General features: G+C 39.5%; 1 protein-coding gene across 3 annotated transcripts in view; it reads left to right on the top strand.

The window, feature by feature from the left end:
- Positions 1–18,555, top strand: part of ATRNL1 (attractin like 1) — a 498,126-nt gene that overhangs the window by 423,058 nt on the left and 56,513 nt on the right. For all 3 annotated transcript variants that reach the window (XM_053389095.1, XM_053389093.1, XM_053389094.1), the window contains one exon: positions 7,269–7,383. In XM_053389095.1, coding sequence (XP_053245070.1) covers positions 7,269–7,383 — 115 coding nt within the window. The remainder of the gene's footprint in view (positions 1–7,268; positions 7,384–18,555) is intronic.

Genomic DNA, 18,555 nt, shown 5'->3' with positions numbered 1-18,555 from the left:
CCTTATCCAGTTTATGAACAAATGTGCAATTGCAATATTTTCTGAAGAATATTCCCCCTGAACCATAGATTTTCCTCCAGTCAAAGCATTTGTGTAATAATTTCATTAATGCTTAAATTATTCATTGAGTATTTTTTTCTTTCAGTAAAATAATTGAGCCAACAAAAATGGTATTGAATAGTTAACAATTACTGTAAAGCTAATAATTTTGGGCAGGAATTCCAATTGTAAAGAGCCCTGAAAGGTGGACACTGGGGGGGGGGGGACTGCAGTTGTCTAGCTATCTTGCAGCTCCCCCAAACTGCTTAACAGACAGTAACAATGAGAAATCAATAGTCTTTTGTTTATCCTTGCTTGGATATTTGAAAACACAACAGAGTATGGTAGGATTCCAAGCCCAAATTTGGCGAACTCTTGGAAGGATGCTGAACTTCCCAAAAGAGCTTTAAATTTCTTTGATGAAACATTCCAACAGCTCTCCAGTGCAATGTCATCATTGCACCCATGTTATAGTGGGAGCAAAAGCCAGGTAAACTAGCAGAAGAAAAATAGAATTGCACAGTTAATATTTCTTGCATTGCAGGTATTAGGACCACTTATTTTCCTGTTCATTCTTTTCCTGTGAAGTTTGATTCTTTTGGCGGTGGGGGGTGGGGAACAGACCTCTTAGAGTTGCCACAAACCATAGAACGTAGCTGTGAGGATTTGAGTTTGCCCATGTTAATTGCATCAAATCAACTCACTTGATTGCTTACGTACAAAGCAATCATGTTTACTCTAGTTGGTGTTCACCAGATAAATACAGTGTTAATAATGTGATTAAGAATTAATTTTTACATTAGTGTAAATTATCATTATCTGCAAAGGGGTAATTTATTCAGGCTGCTCAGGGACTCACTTTTATTTATAGACAAATTGTGATAAGAATAGCTTTCTGATGTTTTTGTCTGGCGACACGGAAGTGATTAATGCGTAGTTGTTTGCATTCTAAGTACTTTGTGGATCAGATCTGTATTTGTGCACTGTGTCAAATTTTATTCTGCTCATGTCAAAATACTTATTACTGCTGACAGGTGTAACATACCCACATTAATTCCTTTATCCAATTTTCTAATTGCTTTTTTGGCAAGAGATGGCAGCCATTTAGTCTTTCGTGATCTATTTGTCTTTATGGCATAATAATGCACTTTTAAAAATTAGATGCACCTAGCTTTCAAATGACTGCCCAGAAAATAGATGACCAAGTACTTAAATAAAATGGGTGTTCTTTTTCTTGGAATATAAATGAGTAGAGAACATTTCACACATTTAGCTCATTTCACTTTGTGATTATAGTGAATATTTTTAAAGGATTTTATTAATCCTTTTTCATCTTTACCGGAATCTAGTTGCATACTGCTGCAAAAAAGGAGCAGAAATTCATTTGTCTAAATGAAACCTAGCCTTACCCAAAAGAACTGATCGCTATCACTGATTTTTTTGAGCAGAGCTATGCAAGCACAACCTAAGTTTCTACATTGCTAGGAACAGTACAGCATCCATCTCAGCATATGCTTCCTTTTCCTCCTAGAGAGGCATGCATGTTGCCCCTAGCTGGATCAGGACAATTTTTTTGAACTCAATAAAAATGATCTTATATTATTAAAGTCCACATTCTAGTAATACCTTAGGACCAATGAAAAGTCAAGAAAAATGTGACAAGCTTTTGAGTTTTCCCGCACTCATCATCAGGTGTGTGGGGTGAATTGTGGGGGGGCACAAACAAACAAAAGTAGAAAAAAAATTGGTTTGATGTTGTAGCCAGAAGGTTTTGCTCGTGGACTAAGTTCCAAGAAGGTGATTGCAAGCACAGTAAGTCTCTGCCAGGCGTTATCATGTAGAAAGCATGTATCACTTTTCCCCACCTAGGAATCTGACCGGTTGCAAACCCCAGGGCAAAAGTGGAGAAATTGTGATCCTCCACATGTTTCTGGGCTAAAACTTATTCCAGCCCCAGCTGGCATGGCCAGTGGTTAGGGACTGTTGTTATTTTGATTTAAATACAGCATATAAATATTTGGCAAACTGCAGATACCCCTAATACACAAAAATTAAATAAGATTAAATACAATATTAAAACCAACAACGAAAACTCAAATCAAATACAAATTAGGATAACTGTTGGGTTCATAAATTGTTTGCTGTGGCTTATATGGGTTTTAAAGGATGGGAAATGTTTTCATGTTCATAATGCCACAGACACCATGATTTAAGAAATAATTGACAGTGCAAGAAAATTAGATATATGCTTAACTGTCACTTACTGAAATCAGTGGCACTCAGGTGTGCTTAACCTTTACTGGACTGTATCTTATGTATTTATCTCCCCCCCACCCCCAACTTTTTATAAGCTTTATTCATTCAGGCCAACAAAGGAAAACAGGGAGGACACCCACCCACACCCAGTTTATTTTTAAGAAGACATCTGTTTCCTCCATATATTATCCACTCCAAATGGTTTATTAACTGTCTCACTGTCTTCGGCTTCCCCCCCTTTCTTTTTTGGCACACCATTAACAGCTACTTCTTCTTACTATCCAAAATGTGACAATTCCAGCAAATAAATCACAGTTCTTAAGTGCTTTGGGTAAACAAGCATGTGCCTTATCTCTTCCCCCCAAAAGCTGTGGAAAGTGTATGATAAACTGTACATTTCAAAGAATGTGTCTTGTCCCACTGAAATAACTTTGATTTATGGTTATGTATTTATCTTTAAACAACTGACAAACCTAAGGGTATCTGAATTATTATCATTTGCTCTATGCTGCCTGGGTCTCTTCCTACAAACTTGAAATGATATACACTAAGATTGCACTTCTGCTTTCCCAGCCTTAACGTGCTATAAAACATTTTCTCAGGCAAAACCAGAAACTGCTAGATGTACTTGATTCTGATGAAGTTCAGCTGAAAATTGTTAATGGTAATACCATTTGATTCAGGATATGTTATCTGAATTTTATTGACACAAAATTAAAATAGCAAAAGTCTCTTAAGATTCTGTAAGTTTTAGCAGTTGAAAATATTTTATTGATGTGAATTTCAAAAATCAAGAGCTGTCTCTCACATATCTATATAGCCATTTTTAAATGACCCCTGACAGTTAAGTCCAGTCGCGAACGACTCTGGGGTTGCGGCGCTCATCTTGCTTTACAGGCCAAGGGAGCCGGCGTTTATCTGCTCTGCAGGCAGTTTTTCCAGGTCATGTGGCCAGCATGACTAAGCTGCTTCTGGCGCAACGGAACACTGACACAACAGCATCACACCAATCCACTTTTGTCTTACGGGCGGGGGATATGCCAAAAATGGAAACCAGTGGCTCCTGATCCATAATCATAAGGGCCAAACTACCCAGGCATATGAGAGCTATAATAAGATCTCATAAAGTCTTTTAATTTTGGTATTTTACAAAACAGGGACTTGTAAGTTTCCTCCGCAGCCAGTAACCAGGTGGTAGTGGGTAAATTGCATCCGGGAATCAACAGAGACTAAATGGATTAAGGCAACATCTCAACCACGCAGCGCTGATTTAAATAATACCCCTCCCCAAAGCTGCTCCAAGCTGAGGTAGGGGAAATATTAGGATAGCTGAATGGTAAAATTTGATTCCTAAACAAGTTATGACTGATTCATACAAATGTCTGCAGTGCCCAAATTTACTTTCATGTTGTGAGGGTTCTATACGACTAGGTATGTAATCAGCTATACCACTGGCTATAGAATCTTTAAATCAGCTGACCAGGTAGGTTGGCCGGGCTGGAAGTTCCAATGCATGCAGTTTTAGCAACGGTATGATTTCTGATGGCCAGTATATATGTTTGCCACAATTTCTCGTTTGCTGCTCCTTTTTCTGCTCCTTAACTTTATCACAAGAAACTCTAGCACAAATTGCTATAAACACCTTTAAGTTCTGACCTCTACATTAAAATAAATTATGGGGAGTTTACTCACAAGCAGACTTGTGCAGGGAAATGTTGATAAGTATAATATATCTCATCTCAGTTTTTCTGCATGTTTGCTCACTAAATGTATCCCGGTTCTAGAGTAATAAAGGTTACTTTCTGTTAATTAAATAGAAATTGTTAATTGTTTATGCAGTGGAAAATAATACTATTTTCTTCTCTTACTGCAGAATTGCATGTCAGCATATTTAACATTGCTAAACTGTCACTTGTTTTTATATCCTTAAATCAGTTGACATTTACATGTAGTTTTGTATTTTGCATGTAAATGGAAAAGTTTAATGGCTTTGAACTGCAAATCAAAACCCATTGACAGAGCTTCCCCTCGGATATTTTTCTTTTTTGTCTTAAGAACATGACAGCATTGCTTTCTAAATATTTACACATAAGAGGGTAAAATGACTGTTTTTGACCGCAAAGGTTTTAGAAATATCTTCAATACATAATTAAACATGTAAGCTCTGAAATGAGAAATTCATATGATTTATCAAATGCAAATTATGGAAACATGACTAATTATAAATCATTTTCAAGTGCTAAGAATTTTGTGGATTTGCATTCTGTACTGTGTATTTGCTACTTCTTGATTCTTAGACACTCAAGAAATTTTGTGTTGCTGTGACTTATATTGGCGTGCTCATATATGAATGCCAGGGAGTCCTCTTAAAAAGAAAATAGTTATCCATCTGTATTCAGTCCAAGTGAAAGATCCATGAGATGCCCCATAAAGTCCAAGAAAGGGAATAGATCTGTGTGCACAAGGAAATGTGCATATATATTTGCTTCAATAAAATGAATAGGAATAAGTCTTTTGTGGAGGATAGCTCTTTGTGCCCCTTTCCTCTCATGCGAACAGGACTGGATTTCACCCCAAAGAATGGTCACACAAGTGTAGCCAGAACTGAAATTCCACAATCAGATATTATTTTAAGATAAAAAGGCACTAAACTATTCCAAGGTGAGTTCTGTCTGCCAGAGTAGCAACTGCAGTTCAGAGTGGAGGGCAGGGGGAGACACACTTGGACATGTTCAGTTCAGAATTGAAGTCTCTTCAAAATAAAATTGCAGAATAGCTTGGTTAATTCTGGGCCTAGTTTGGACCTAATCATACTTTTGATGACATTAGAAATGGAACAGAATTGGAATCCCTTTACCCAACCTCCTGTGATCTCCAGCCAGGGAAGACCTATTGGGGTGATAGCTTGGATCTGAGTTCGAGATGCTGTTTCTGAGCATTGCCAATGTGCAGGTTGGTCTCTGTATGCTTACCAGGTGGTAAAGAGCAGAGAACACTTCTACTTTTCCTTGCTTTCCACTTTTCCCCAGTCCAGACAAACAATTAAAGAGGTCTGACTAACAGTGACTTTCCTGCCCCAATCTGCTTTCAAATCTCCTTAAAAACCCTTTTTTGAAGTTTGGGGAATGCTTCTGAATGGGGTAGACAGTTGTACAGGTTGCTGAGGGAGAAATAGGGATAAAGCAGCACAAACCCACACACAAACAGTGACCCAAGCACATATTACACCTCTAGAGTGGACACAGCTATAGATAGACCAATGGTCTGGCTGAGAATAAGACAGCTTCCTTTGTTCTTAATTATTAGATCTTATTCTTCCCTATGTTCTGCATTGCCTCTTTTAGCTTTGCTTCAAAGACAGGTTGCTACCTGTCCCCTGTTGCAAAGCTTTGCTTTCCCTCTCTGTGTTGAACCAAAGGCGAGACTGTTCCAGAAGGCCTGCAAACACTATATTGGTAGTCAAGATAACCTTGGGACTAGTTGGCAGTTGTTGCAAGGATGAGCTCATGGATGCTTATAAATGCCCTTGCTTTGATATATGCTAACTGCCTTGCTTTGATGCTGTGTTTACTTGTGGGCCCTGGGATGGTGGCCTCTTGGCCTAGAAAGGGAGTCTTGGAATTGATAGTTGCCACCTATGCCCTCATAGGTCAGGTGGGTTGATGAGAGATTCTGGCCCTATGGACATATGCTGTCTTTTGTATGTTATGCTTAACATATTAGTGTTTTGCGGACAAGTCATCATGGCCTCTCACTGCCGCAATGTCTGAACCATATCTGCAGTGGCAGTGGACCTTCAGAGGCTGTGTTGCAAGTTTACATCTCCCTGTAAGAAAGCACTAGAACTGGCCATTCTGGTGTTTCTTTGGTATCCCTGCATCAAACCACTCACACAGGCCATCTGGGTTCAGAACACCCTCCCTTTCTGTGTTCTTTGACAATGCAGCAGCATGTTTCTGGTTACCTACTGGAGGATAATATATATTGTATACCACATTAAAGGTAAAGGGACCCCTGACCATTAGGTCCTGTCATAGCCAACTCGGGGGTTGCGGTGCTCATCTCACTTTATTGGCCAAGGGAGCTGGCATACAGCTTCCGGGTCATGTGGCCAGCATGACTAAGCCGCTTCTGGCGAACCAGAGCAGCGCACGGAAATGCCGTTTACCTTCCCGCCGGAGCGGTACCTATTTATCTACTTGCACTTTGACGTGCTTTCAAACTGCTAGGTGGGCAGGAGCAGGGACTGAACAATGGGAGCTCACCCCGTTGTGGGGATTTGAACCACCGACCTTCTGATCGGCAAGTCCTAGGTTCTGTGGTTTAACCCACAGCGCCACCCGCGTCCCATATACCACATTAGATCAGTCCAATTTGTTATCATTTTGATTTTAACAGAAATATGTTCTTCATGTATATGTGATTTAATTTAAAATGCGAGGGAAGAAATCTTCACCTTTTATCTTTAGCAATATATTTCCTTTTTCCTTCTCTCTCTCTCTGTGTGTGGTGGGAGTGGGGGAACTACTGCAAGCACAGCTGTTTTTGAAAACGTAAAACAGTATTTTTGAAAATGTAACACAGTATTCTTCCCACTGTGCTTTCTGTATAAGTTGTTGAGTGATACTAATCCTATGAGAAACTGTAGTGCTAAAACATATTGCTGATCTGAATGTTTCAGTAATTAACATATGTTACTAAATTTGCTGAAATGAAAAACATTATCTTTTAGGTCATTTCTTTCTTTCTTTTGCCACTTTAATTGAATAATGCAAGTTATTCATGAAAACCTGTATTTAAGTCAATGAAATGAAAGGTTCATTTAAAACAACAATCAACGAGGATTATTCACAGGGAAACATTGAGGCTCCTATTTTATTGTGGATAGTTGTAAATGTTTTGTGTGAAGAATCCAATATGTAGCAGTATAAAATAACCTAGATCACGTAATACAATTTCTTCTCCATTTTCAGGGTTCTCCAAAGCCAATTGCCATTGAGCCTTGCTCAGGAAACAAAGCAGCAGTACTTACGGTGTTTTTATGCCTGCCAAGAGGTTCATCAGGAGTCCCACCACCTGGTCAGTCAGGTAAGAATTCTCCTAAATAGCAGCTATGGCTCTGATTCATTTGTTGTTATCCTAAGTGTATACTGATTGGATATTTACATTAAAAAAAGAATTATAGAAGAATCAGCCTCCATTATAGTTGTCCAACCATACAAGTTGCTTTTCAGAATAAGGACCAGTTGCAATTTGTCAACTTGTTATAACTTACCTTCTCCCATATATACCTGCCCATTCATTCATTGAGCTCCTCATTGGAGGCCTTCACCAGGTCCCCCTATCTAGTGAATTGGGTTGTTACTAGGGAGAGGGCTTTTTTGGTGGTGGCGCCATGCTCATGGGAATGCTTTCCCCAAAGAGGATAGCCTGGCACCCACGCTATAGTCTTTTATAGACAAATTAAAACCTTTATTTTGTTCTGCAAGGCCTTTTAATGGGTATAGTTATCTGGTGCTTTTAGATAGCTGTACCATGTTATTCTGCTTCTGGTTGTTTTTTTCCTCTGATATAAAATTGTTCCTAGATGCTATGCCTTTGTTGGGTTTTAGATGTGTTGGGTCCCCCCTATGTTTACATTATTTATAAATGGTTTTGCTGTTTTTATGGCTTGAATTTAGTTTGTTGTACTTTTAATGGGTTTGTTTTAATAGTTTGTTTTTGCCTGCCTTTCCACCTAATATGGGAACTCAAGACTGCCTCCAGTAAACTATCCAGAGAGCTATGATTTGTTGGCAGTATATACATTTAATAAATAAACAAAATGACATGGTATATTATTCAATCACTTCTGTTTTCTTTTGAAGTCTAGTTCTTTCTTTCTTTCTTTCTTTCTTTCTTTCTTTCTTTCCTTTTTGCCTTGCCTAGTGAGCTAATAAGCATTTTTTTGCTCCACCACTGAAAAGGCTGGCTTCCTTTGAGTTGTTGCTTTGTGCCAGGAAAATTAGAACAAAGCTGACAAGGCATGGTTTGTTGCGCTTCCTTTATGTTTACCGTTCAAACTGTTAACCCCTTTCCAGCTTCTTCACACTTCTCAGAAGACCAGTCAAATAAAGACTAGTATCACACCTGTGTATACATATGTACATTTTTATAAGGAACTATTCATTATAAAGACGCCACATTTGAAACTGTTTGCAAAGTACTGTGCCCAGATGATCCTGTCTAGTTTGTTTTTGCCTGCCTTTCCACCTAATATGGGAACTCAAGACTGCCTCCAGTAAAATATTAAAAAGGGATTCTTTTAGGTTTGCCAGGATGGGCTTAGAAAAAGGATGGGCATTAGGATTAAAACATAGCAGTATGTGTTTTAAACCAGCACGCCAACTGTAATTGTTAGAGTCTCTCTGAGATGGAAGTGAACGTTGGTCTTTAAGGTGCTACTGGAAGGGAAAAAATTTTTTTTTTTGTTTTGACTATGGCAGACCAACACGGCTACCTATCTGTAACTGGTTCTACTCAAAGTGGGACGTGGGGAAATAACCCCATTTTGCTTCTAAACCATTTCTCTAAATGATGTTACATAGCATCATCCCGAAGGGACTTCAGGATGGCCACCCAAAGAAGTGCTGGCACTGACTATTCAGCAAAGGCTTACCTCCTCCCTATTGCTAAAATCTACCCTCTCTGATTTGCAACCCACAAAGGGATAGCAAAATTGGAAGGAGATCTTTTGGCTTGGCATTAGCAATTTAGTTGAAAAGATTTAGTACATCATATTTACTCTAGCAGAAGGAAAGGTCCATAGAAAAATTATTAGGCAACAACTTTGCATGTAGATGGTCCTGGGTTCAATCCTCAGCGCCTCTAGGCAAGTCTGGGAATGTCTGTTATTTGAAACCCTGAAGAGCTGCTGTCAGCCAGTGTAGACAATACTGAACAAAGGCAACTGGACAAAGGCAACTTCCTATGTTCCTTGTTGACTACTATGTTTCTTGGAGAGTTTCCTGATGGTGTTTGCTCTGCTTCATCACCGAATGTACAGCTGTTATTTCTTCCCTATTTTGCCCTCAACTTTTGCTCTTCCTCTCCCCAGTGCCTAAAATGTTTGTGTCAGGTAAGAAGGCAAGGGAAGCAAACCTAAATTTGCTGTTGGCAGCTGAAGCCTTGCCCTTCAGAGGGTCAGATTTGTTCGAGAGCTGCCACTTCCCAGCCCCTATATTATTGACTAGTATGCCACAGTGGGGCTAATTATAGTGGATAATTATATGTGATGGAAATGCAGTTTGGAACATTTCAATAAACAGCCTGGGGAATACTATGTAGCCACACAATATAAATATAGATGCTCTGGAAATTCTGCAATTCAAATAGCCAGAAAGGAAACTCTGAAACTGGAATAAATATTCCCAATTTAATATAGGACATAGGCTAGAGATTGTTGCTGTTATTTCATCATCTGCTTCTTCTCATGAGAAGTACACCATTAAAACCAAAGTGAAAGCACAGTACAAAGTACAGCAAACTTTGGGTACCAAGTAGTTATGTCCTGCCTTCTAACCCCTAATATCTCAAACCAAGACTTTTCTATTTATATGGATAGAAAATGGAGTGTTGGTTCATCTCCCTCAAAGTTGGGGGGGATCAAATCCTCATCCATTACTATTTACCCATTAATGGAGGTGTGTCTATGCCTATAGTCCTGATATACCCAGTACTGAATTATATGTATTTATATTTGTAATATCAACTAATGGAGTCATCTGAGGTGAAGATACATATGCCCCAAAGGCCCCAATTATACCCACTGAAAGCTCTGCATGGAACAGGGATAGTATGGAGATGGCCTAGGATCTGGTGGGTCCAAGGGCCCTTCGTTCATGGAAGAAGCCCCAGAATCAGCCTTCCTTTGCCAGTCTCAATGTGATGTAACTAATTTCCCTCCATTGGAGCCAATAAGGAAATACTAAAAAAAGCAAAGATCCATGTGGGAAAAATTCAGAACATCTGCCCTCCCTTTTCCTCCCTGGCCAGCACAAGCCAGTAGGACTTTTCAGTGCACATGGACAACCCCTCCACACACACTTCATGCACACCCCTATTGTCACTTCAGGTTGTCCTGCAAGGTAGTGTCCTTTAAGGTAGTGTTTTTAAAATCTGTAAATTTCCTCAGTTTATTTTATTTAACAGCAGTATAAGAAAATAAAGAAATCAAGGGTAATGATACCTTAGGAATTATTGAGGCTTGAGAGGAATATATGTCTGGATAGGAAACCTAGTACAGAACAATAGTTTTAAACATTATACATATGGAATTTATGGGAAGTTGGAGAGTACTTTTGTATCAGTATTTCCAGATTTGTCATAAAATATGTATGGGACACGGGTGGCGCTGTGGTCTAAACCACTGAGCCTAGGGCTTGCCGATTGGAAGGTCAGTGGTTCGAATCCCTGCGATGGGGTGAGCTCCCATTGCTCGGTCCCAGCTCATGCCTACCTAGCAGTTCGAAAGCATGTCAAAGTGCAAGTAGATAAATAGGAACCGCTCCAGCGGGAAGGTAAACGGCATTTCCGTGCGCTACTCTGGTTTCGCCAGAAGCGGCTTAGCCATGCTGGCCACATGACCCGGGAAAGCTGTCTCTGGATAAACGCTGGCTCCCTCGGCCAGTAAAGCGAGATGAGCGCAGCAACCCCAGAGTCGTTTGCAACTGGACTTAACTGTCAGGGGTCCTTTACCTTTTTTTATGTATACTGGTAATGTCTATTGAGGAATAAGACAGATTTGAAGTATTAATCTGTAGTAGTAATTCAAAAGGTCTTGTATAAAATGATGATAAAATTAGAAATAAGACCTACTCTCTGCTAAGGGGATTGGGAAAGGAACTTAGGTACTATTATGTTGAATGAGACTTGGACCTTGTGATGGTACCTTGGATAAAAATTAACTTTGTGTACAAAGTTTAAAAAAAATAAATTACCCCATCTAGGGAACATGTGTACACAGCCAAAGAAAGCCTGTGAAATGTAGGAGGGGGAGAAAGGAGGAGAAATATGTGCTTTGCCAGCCCTCTGATGAATCCTTCCCCAAGTGCTGAGCATAGGACTGGCAGCGCCCTTTGCGCTGCAGTTCCCAAGCACCCACTTGACAGCTGGCTGGCGAGAGTTTGGAAACCCTACAAAAGGCATTAGGACAGGGTCAGAGAAGGTAGGTAGATGGACAGTATTTTTTTGTTAGAAAAAGAGTAATATTCCTAATGCTTTGAGATGACAAGATACACAATAATGTGTACCCACTTAAATTGTTACAACTTTTTTCTCAATACCTGTTTTTATGGCTTGGGTTTGAAAGTTTTAATGCAAATGTATTGTTTCCCTCTTTAAACAATACAATAAAAAGAGAGAAAAATCAATTTCTAATTAGATCTGAAATTTCTTAAGTGAATTCACTAACATATCTTGCATTCAGGCCTTAACTAAAAGTAGCAATGAGTTATCTGTTCCTTAGTGCTAATAGCTAGGGCTTAATTGCAAATAGCAGGACAAGTCAATAGATTTCCCATATGCAAGCTGAAAATATAGAAACTAACCTACAGTGCTTTACTGTAAATAGTAAACCATCTCAAGCCTGCCTCTCTATAGCACCATTCGTGATGATCTTTGCTGAATCAGTCAGAAGGTCTGGCATTTGTTCTCTCACAGGACTGGCACAAGCCTAGAGGATGCGGCTGGTTTCTCTTCTCTTATCTTGCAAACAGCACCTCAAAATGTGTTGTCTTCTTCTTCTTCTACTCAATCTGATATTGTTGGATCTTCTACAATATTGCTATGGGGCTTTTAATACTGAGATTGGTTTGCAGCTCTGGGTATTTCCTTTGCCTTGAACTCCACAACTTACTAGATCAAGCAGTAAAACTATTGCTTTACCATACCATTCCATATTTCACACGTGGATCTCATGACTGATATTTTTTGCCTATGAACCTCTCTCTCTCAAAGAAAAACCTTCTTACACAAAATCTCATACTCATTCTTCTCTCTGATATGTGTGTGTGTGTGTGTGTGTGTGTGTGTGTGTTTAATGTGGAGGGGATTGTTGTTGTACTCAGTTGGGCATTGAATCTTGCAATTCTACCTGCCTAAAAATAAATAAATGAGTGAAGTAGTGAGGTCCAGGAATATTTTTATCACACAATCTTCTGGGTTTTGTGGACCAGGTCTTAGCTTAACACACGCTGTTCATAGTCTGCTACTGCTCTTGTGTTGGCAAACAAGAGAGCCTTTATTGTGGCTGCTCTATATTACAGAATCCCCCCCCCAAGAGAGGTTAGATTGGCTCCCTTCTTGTTATCTTTCCTTGGCAATCTAAGACCTTCCTATTCAGAGATGCCTTTGAAAACTAGATGCAGACGATATTGGGCTGCTGTCAGGGCAGTTGATATTTTGATGCTGGTTCTCAATGTTCTTTATTGTACTTATTGTTTTTAACTAATTTGTTTTCATTACTTTAGATTTTATAATAACATTTTTAAAATGTTGTAAGCTGCCTTGAATCCCAACTTGGGGGACAGGTGGGATGTAAATACATTAAATAAATAAATAAATAAATAAATAAATAATAAAATAGATTCATTTTCCGAGGCAAATGCAACAAGAAAATTAAACAAGAAGAACACACTTTGAAAGCAATGACTGATCAGAATCAGGTTTTCACCTTGTCCTGTGGAATGTTCCATGTCTTGTTACCTTTTGGCTTTTTGGATTTGCTTTAGTAAACCTCTTTCATGACCTACTAAATACCCCTAGCATGATATGTTTTGCTCCTCAGGATCACTATTTGTGATAAACCATAATTAATATAACAGGGACTGATGCCTGAATGTGAAGTCTCTGTACCAACTTGGACTAACTGACCTTTTAATTCCATTGAACCCTACAGTTCTACAAATTTATCCTAAGCATGTTTACTCAAAGTGAGCCTCACTGATATCAGTGTGATTTATTTCCAAGTAAGTGTAAATTTAGTTATTGCTTACTTGGCTGAAGCAGATATAAATTTGTCTACTTCACTGCTATCTTTGTTTAGTATACATTAAATTATATGTTTGGGTGAAATATTTTGTAAGATTCTTATTTTTCTTCATATTTTTCCTTACTCTGAACTAGCCCACAAAGATTTGAAACCAAGATTTATAATCTTTGTATCTACCCCTATCCCTAAAGTTTGGTTTCCAGGTTTTTTTTTTATTGTTTGCAATGACATGTTCTCAGCTCTTCATTCCTGAGAATTTATTTTGCTCCTAGATTGTTCTCTCCATGTGGTTCAATATTTCATCCAAACTACATAGCCAGACCTTGAGTTCGTTATTTCCTTCACTTGCTGCCGCACCATTGGCACTTGGCTCTTTCCAGATAATTTATTCATTACCTTATTGCCCTTTATATTCCTGTTGTCTGGTTTATTTTGTTTACTGCCCAAAGTCTTGGAGAGCTATAATTTAGTCCTTCCTAGAACCTTGGATACAGCTGCTCTTAGACAGAAGCTGGTCTACCACTCAATCTCCCAGCAAACTTGTTGTGCAATGAGGAGCTTAAGCTACTAAAAATACACAGTCAGAGCTGTCAAGGCAGAGGACTGTTCTGCTATAAGAATTTCATATCTCTGTGATGCTGGTCACTGCAACACATACATATGGCATTTCTTACCACATCATTACATTTTGGCACGTTTAGGACACAGTGGAAAAGTCTAGCAACAGTTATTTTACAAAAAAAATCTGAAGTTTCTAAAGGAAAGCTTTATCAAGATTAAATGCTACTTTTACTTGCCCATATTTTGCAGGCTAGCATATGGAACAATCCATTAACTAGATTGGATACCTTGGAAGCTACCAGCTTGTTTCTAGAAATTACTAGGGAACTGCCCACAAAATTTCACAGGTGTCATGCTATTAGTATAGGACACTTCTAGGCCTTCCTCAGATTTGTCCTCATTCATTGCCCCTTTTGCCTCCCAAATTTGGCTGATATCACACACCTACAACTATCTCAGCTCCCATCCTCTTCTCTTCCACCTCTATTTGCTCTGCTGGCACACACACCCTTTTTCTCCCAAGTCAGACAGATGCCAACAACAACTCATGCGCTTGAGTTTCCTCTTCTCCTTCACTCTCTCCTCCCTCCTATCATCCCTATGGCTACCTTTTTTCTTTTTCTTTTTTTACTACCACTACTTTTCTCCCTAGGTGAGGTGAATCAGTGCAGTAAAAATGGGGCCATTACACCAGGTTTCTGTTATGCCCACTATGTCTGTGCTGCCATCTAAGACTCTAGCTTACCCATCTTGGCTTGGAGGTTAAGCATATAAACACTTCTTTTCAGATGTCTTTGACACTTGCATTTTAGCCAACGGTACTTTAGCCTCTCTGAATTGCTGGCATGTGCCCCAACATTCTCAATGCCTAGCTCTACCCCTCCCTCTCTTGAATGGCCATATAGTGGTACCTTGGTTGTCGAACGTAATCTGTTCTGGAAGACTGTTCGGCTTCTGAAATCTTCGAAAACCGAGGCGCAGATTCCCATTAGTTGCAAGAGCTTCTTGCACTCAGCAGAAGTCGCGTCTCATGTTCGAGTTCCGAAAAACATTTCAGAAACATTTCAGAAGCATTTACTTCTGAGTTTTCAGCGTTTGAGAACCGAAACATTCGACAACGGAGGCGTTCAGGAACTGAGGTACCACTGTACTCACTTCCCACTTCATCCCTGAGAGATGACTTGTTCCAAACCAGACACTGCTCAGCTCCTGTCATCTTCCCCCTGCTAGTCAACTGAATAGACTTCAGCCCTTTGTGCTCAACACACTATAGTCAGGGATGGAGTGGGCAATAAGAGAGACACTAGGAGGGCACTCCTGCACCCCCTTCCCATGCAGTTCCCTCTTCAGACACAATGCCTTAAGTGGGATACTGCCAATCTAAATGCATCTGAAATCACACTTAGGGGGGTTGGCTGACTTAATACCATGCATATTGGTGCAGCAATAACCAAAAATTATACCACTGTTTTCTTCATGAAAAATACTCCCTTAAGCTCCCAAACAGTACTTTTTATTATTTATTGCAGTTGTTCTGAATACAGGATCTTGCAAGCAAAGACTTGATATTTTAGCCTAAGACAGGTAAGAAAGGGAGATTGCCACATAGTATATGTATATTGGCAGCACAAAGATCCTGCATAATTTCAGAGAAGTTGGCACAGTAGTTGGGAGTCTGGCCACAGGAAGCCTAGGGATGAAACAGCAGGCAGTGCTGTGAGACAGGAAATAAGTGAATTAGCAGGAGTGCAGGTATGCCAAGAAGGACCTGCAGCAGTTTTTGCTTATGCAAGGCATAGCCACACACAATGAAAGCAGTCAACAAAAATCACCATTCAGTACAGTTATGAAAGGAAGATTAGAGCAATGGAACCCAATGGATGAATCAACACAGCTGCAAGCACCAGGAATTATTGCTTGCTTTTGACCTGCATATAAAATGAAAGCTGCCGTAGAGATTTAACACTGCACATAAATGTTATGTGTGACAAAAGACCCTAGTGATATTTTTGTTTTCCCACCCCTTGATGTTGTAATGCAAACTACTTTGGATTAATTAAGAAAATCAATCAGTCAAAATAAATAAAAAGCAACATTGGGTCCGGATGTCGCTGTTTGTTCCCATTCCTATTTGCCTGCATCATTTTGCTTTCCCTTTCAGCTACAAAGGAAGAAGAGGCTTTGTTTATGGAATCAATATTGAAAAAAGACACACATTTGTAAATGGCAGATGTAGGAGACGGTTGCTTTATAAGATATGCCAATATGTCACGACCTAAGTTATAAAATCTTTGAATAGATTGCACACCCTATAATTGTTAAAATAGCTTTAAATATATTGATTTTGTTTCCTATTATTGAGGTAGATTTGGGGCAATCACATAAATCCTTTTCAAAATGTCTTCTCTCCTTTTACATTCTTTTCCCCGCTGATACATTTGCCTCAAAGTGTAATCACTTTCATGTGAAGGGAGGCACTTAACTAGGAAATGTAGATTAGCTTCCTGTAAAGCTATGTAGAAGTAACAAAAACTGGCAAAGGGTGGCTGTTACTGTATGTTAATAGTTAAAGCACAATTGACTGACTGTTGTTATTACGGTTTTAATAATACTAGAGGTATGGTCTCCTGATCTTTCAAATAAATAATGAAGGCTGATTTCCCCCCTTCCTAACTTTAGTTAGAGTTAGATTAAGTTAAATGTGTTTGAGACTAAAGCCAGAAAGGGGAGCAAGGAGAGAATCTCACAATTAATTACAAAATTCAGTTTCTATACTTCTGTAATGTGTTTTGCACCTTATTTATTGGGTATTTTACTTCCTAATGCCTGCATTGTAGTAAATAGTAACCAATGAGTCGTGTGTGTGTGTACACAAATGGACCTATACTTAGACAATGGTACTTCTTCTTTCCTCACTACTAGCCCCACAAATCATGGGGGTCAGCTCCATTGCACAAGCAGAAGTCTATTGCACATTGGATATAACCCTTGGTGATCATATCCAAGTGCAATGGTCTATATCATACAGATTTAGGAAACATTTAGCAGAGCTAAAACTGTGGCTTCTGTCCCTGCACTTCTGGTGCACCAGTGCCTCCTCCGGGGCAAACAGTAATTTATGCTAGGACAAAATGATTGACTAAGGTGCATATATGTACAAATGATTGTGTGTAAGGAAATATTGCCCATTTGATGTGCCTGAATTTTGCCTGGTATATTCATCACTCTGTTCATGCCTACCCACATAGAAGCTACTCTGCATATGGCAGTTATGAAAGGCTTGCACCTAAATTTGTAAGTGCTGAAGTTTGGGGGCTACTAGAGGGCAACATTTATTTAGATATTTGGGAAGAGGGTTACCTTTGGCATGCAGTAGCACCGTTTAAATACATATGTATTTAGTATCATTACAAAACAGTCTAGCAATTGGCTATTGGAGGTCTCTAGTGGGGAACCACCATAATTATTTTGGCAATAGCCATTTTTTCCCCACCAGAATGCTCAGGAACGAGACTATAGGGGAAAGAAAATAACAGCCTCTCACAACCTTGCTTTGCTTCTCACAACCTTGGCAGAACAAAAATAATTAATTTAAAATGACCGATTGCCACCCACCAACGATAAGTCCCCCTAAATTTCTTTTAATCTCTCCCAATTTACTCCTTGACCCCTGCCTGTTTTTCAGCTGTTTTGAGCTGAAAAACATCTCTTGCTGTTTTTCAGCTCAGCTATAATGCAATGTGCATAAGGCCTAGTCAAACATTATGCTCACTAATAAGTGTCTAGTGGGACAGGTCTGTAAGACAAGCCTGGAAGGTGAGATCTTGCTTCCCCTCCCTACTTTGTATGTATAGGAGAGACAGTGAGGCACATTATCATCTGAACTGTTTCCTTTTTCTTGTCTTTTCAAACATGTTAGATAAATAGAAGAAACATTTCATAGATTTTTCTAAGATTAGATGTGTTTTTGCAGCATCTATTAAAGTGCCAATCTTTTGGCATGTGCCTTTTTATCCATGTGGTTTTATTCTTTAAGTCTGTGCCAAGATATCACTTAAAAAACAGTCATTGTAAATGCTACTATAAGAAGAGGCTTTACCCAAACTACTTGCTTTGTGAAGCAGACCCCACTTGGCAGTATTTCAAGCAGCCAACCTTCCTGCATGTGTGGATTAGCAAAAAGCTAAAGCATATGAAGACAACATACTATGTGTGCTTCTACCTGGGCAGGAAGGAGCTGTGCATTCTCTTTATGCTATTCAGCTACTGAAATAGAGTGTGAAGTATGATGGCACTGTGTTGTTGTTTTTTGTCAAAACTTACTAGTCACTGTCTCCCTGTGCAGACTACATGACAGGTGGAGGGGGAGCCTAGTCTTCAGGGGTGTTCTCCTCCAATTTGTTGGAACAATGGCGGGCAGTACTAATTCAAGCAACAGCTGACAGCTGACTTAGGCTCAGCAATAGAGGACGCACTGCAGCACGCTTTATGTAGGGCCCCCCTCAAAATCTGTCTACATAATTAATACTGTGCAAAAATGCAAGCCATGAGTTTTATGAAATGGAGCCCGTGACCATACAACCTTTATGCCCAAGGGCACCTTTCATAAGTTCCAATGAATGTGTGGCGCTCAGGGTTTGGGTCTTCAGATGCAGTCCCCATACCAGCCT

The sequence above is a fragment of the Podarcis raffonei genome, chromosome 5 (genome assembly GCF_027172205.1).
Source record: "Podarcis raffonei isolate rPodRaf1 chromosome 5, rPodRaf1.pri, whole genome shotgun sequence".
Lineage (NCBI taxonomy): Eukaryota > Metazoa > Chordata > Lepidosauria > Squamata > Lacertidae > Podarcis > Podarcis raffonei.
The sequence above is the reverse complement of the archived record's forward strand: the minus strand, read 5'-3'. Positions and strand labels throughout refer to the sequence as shown.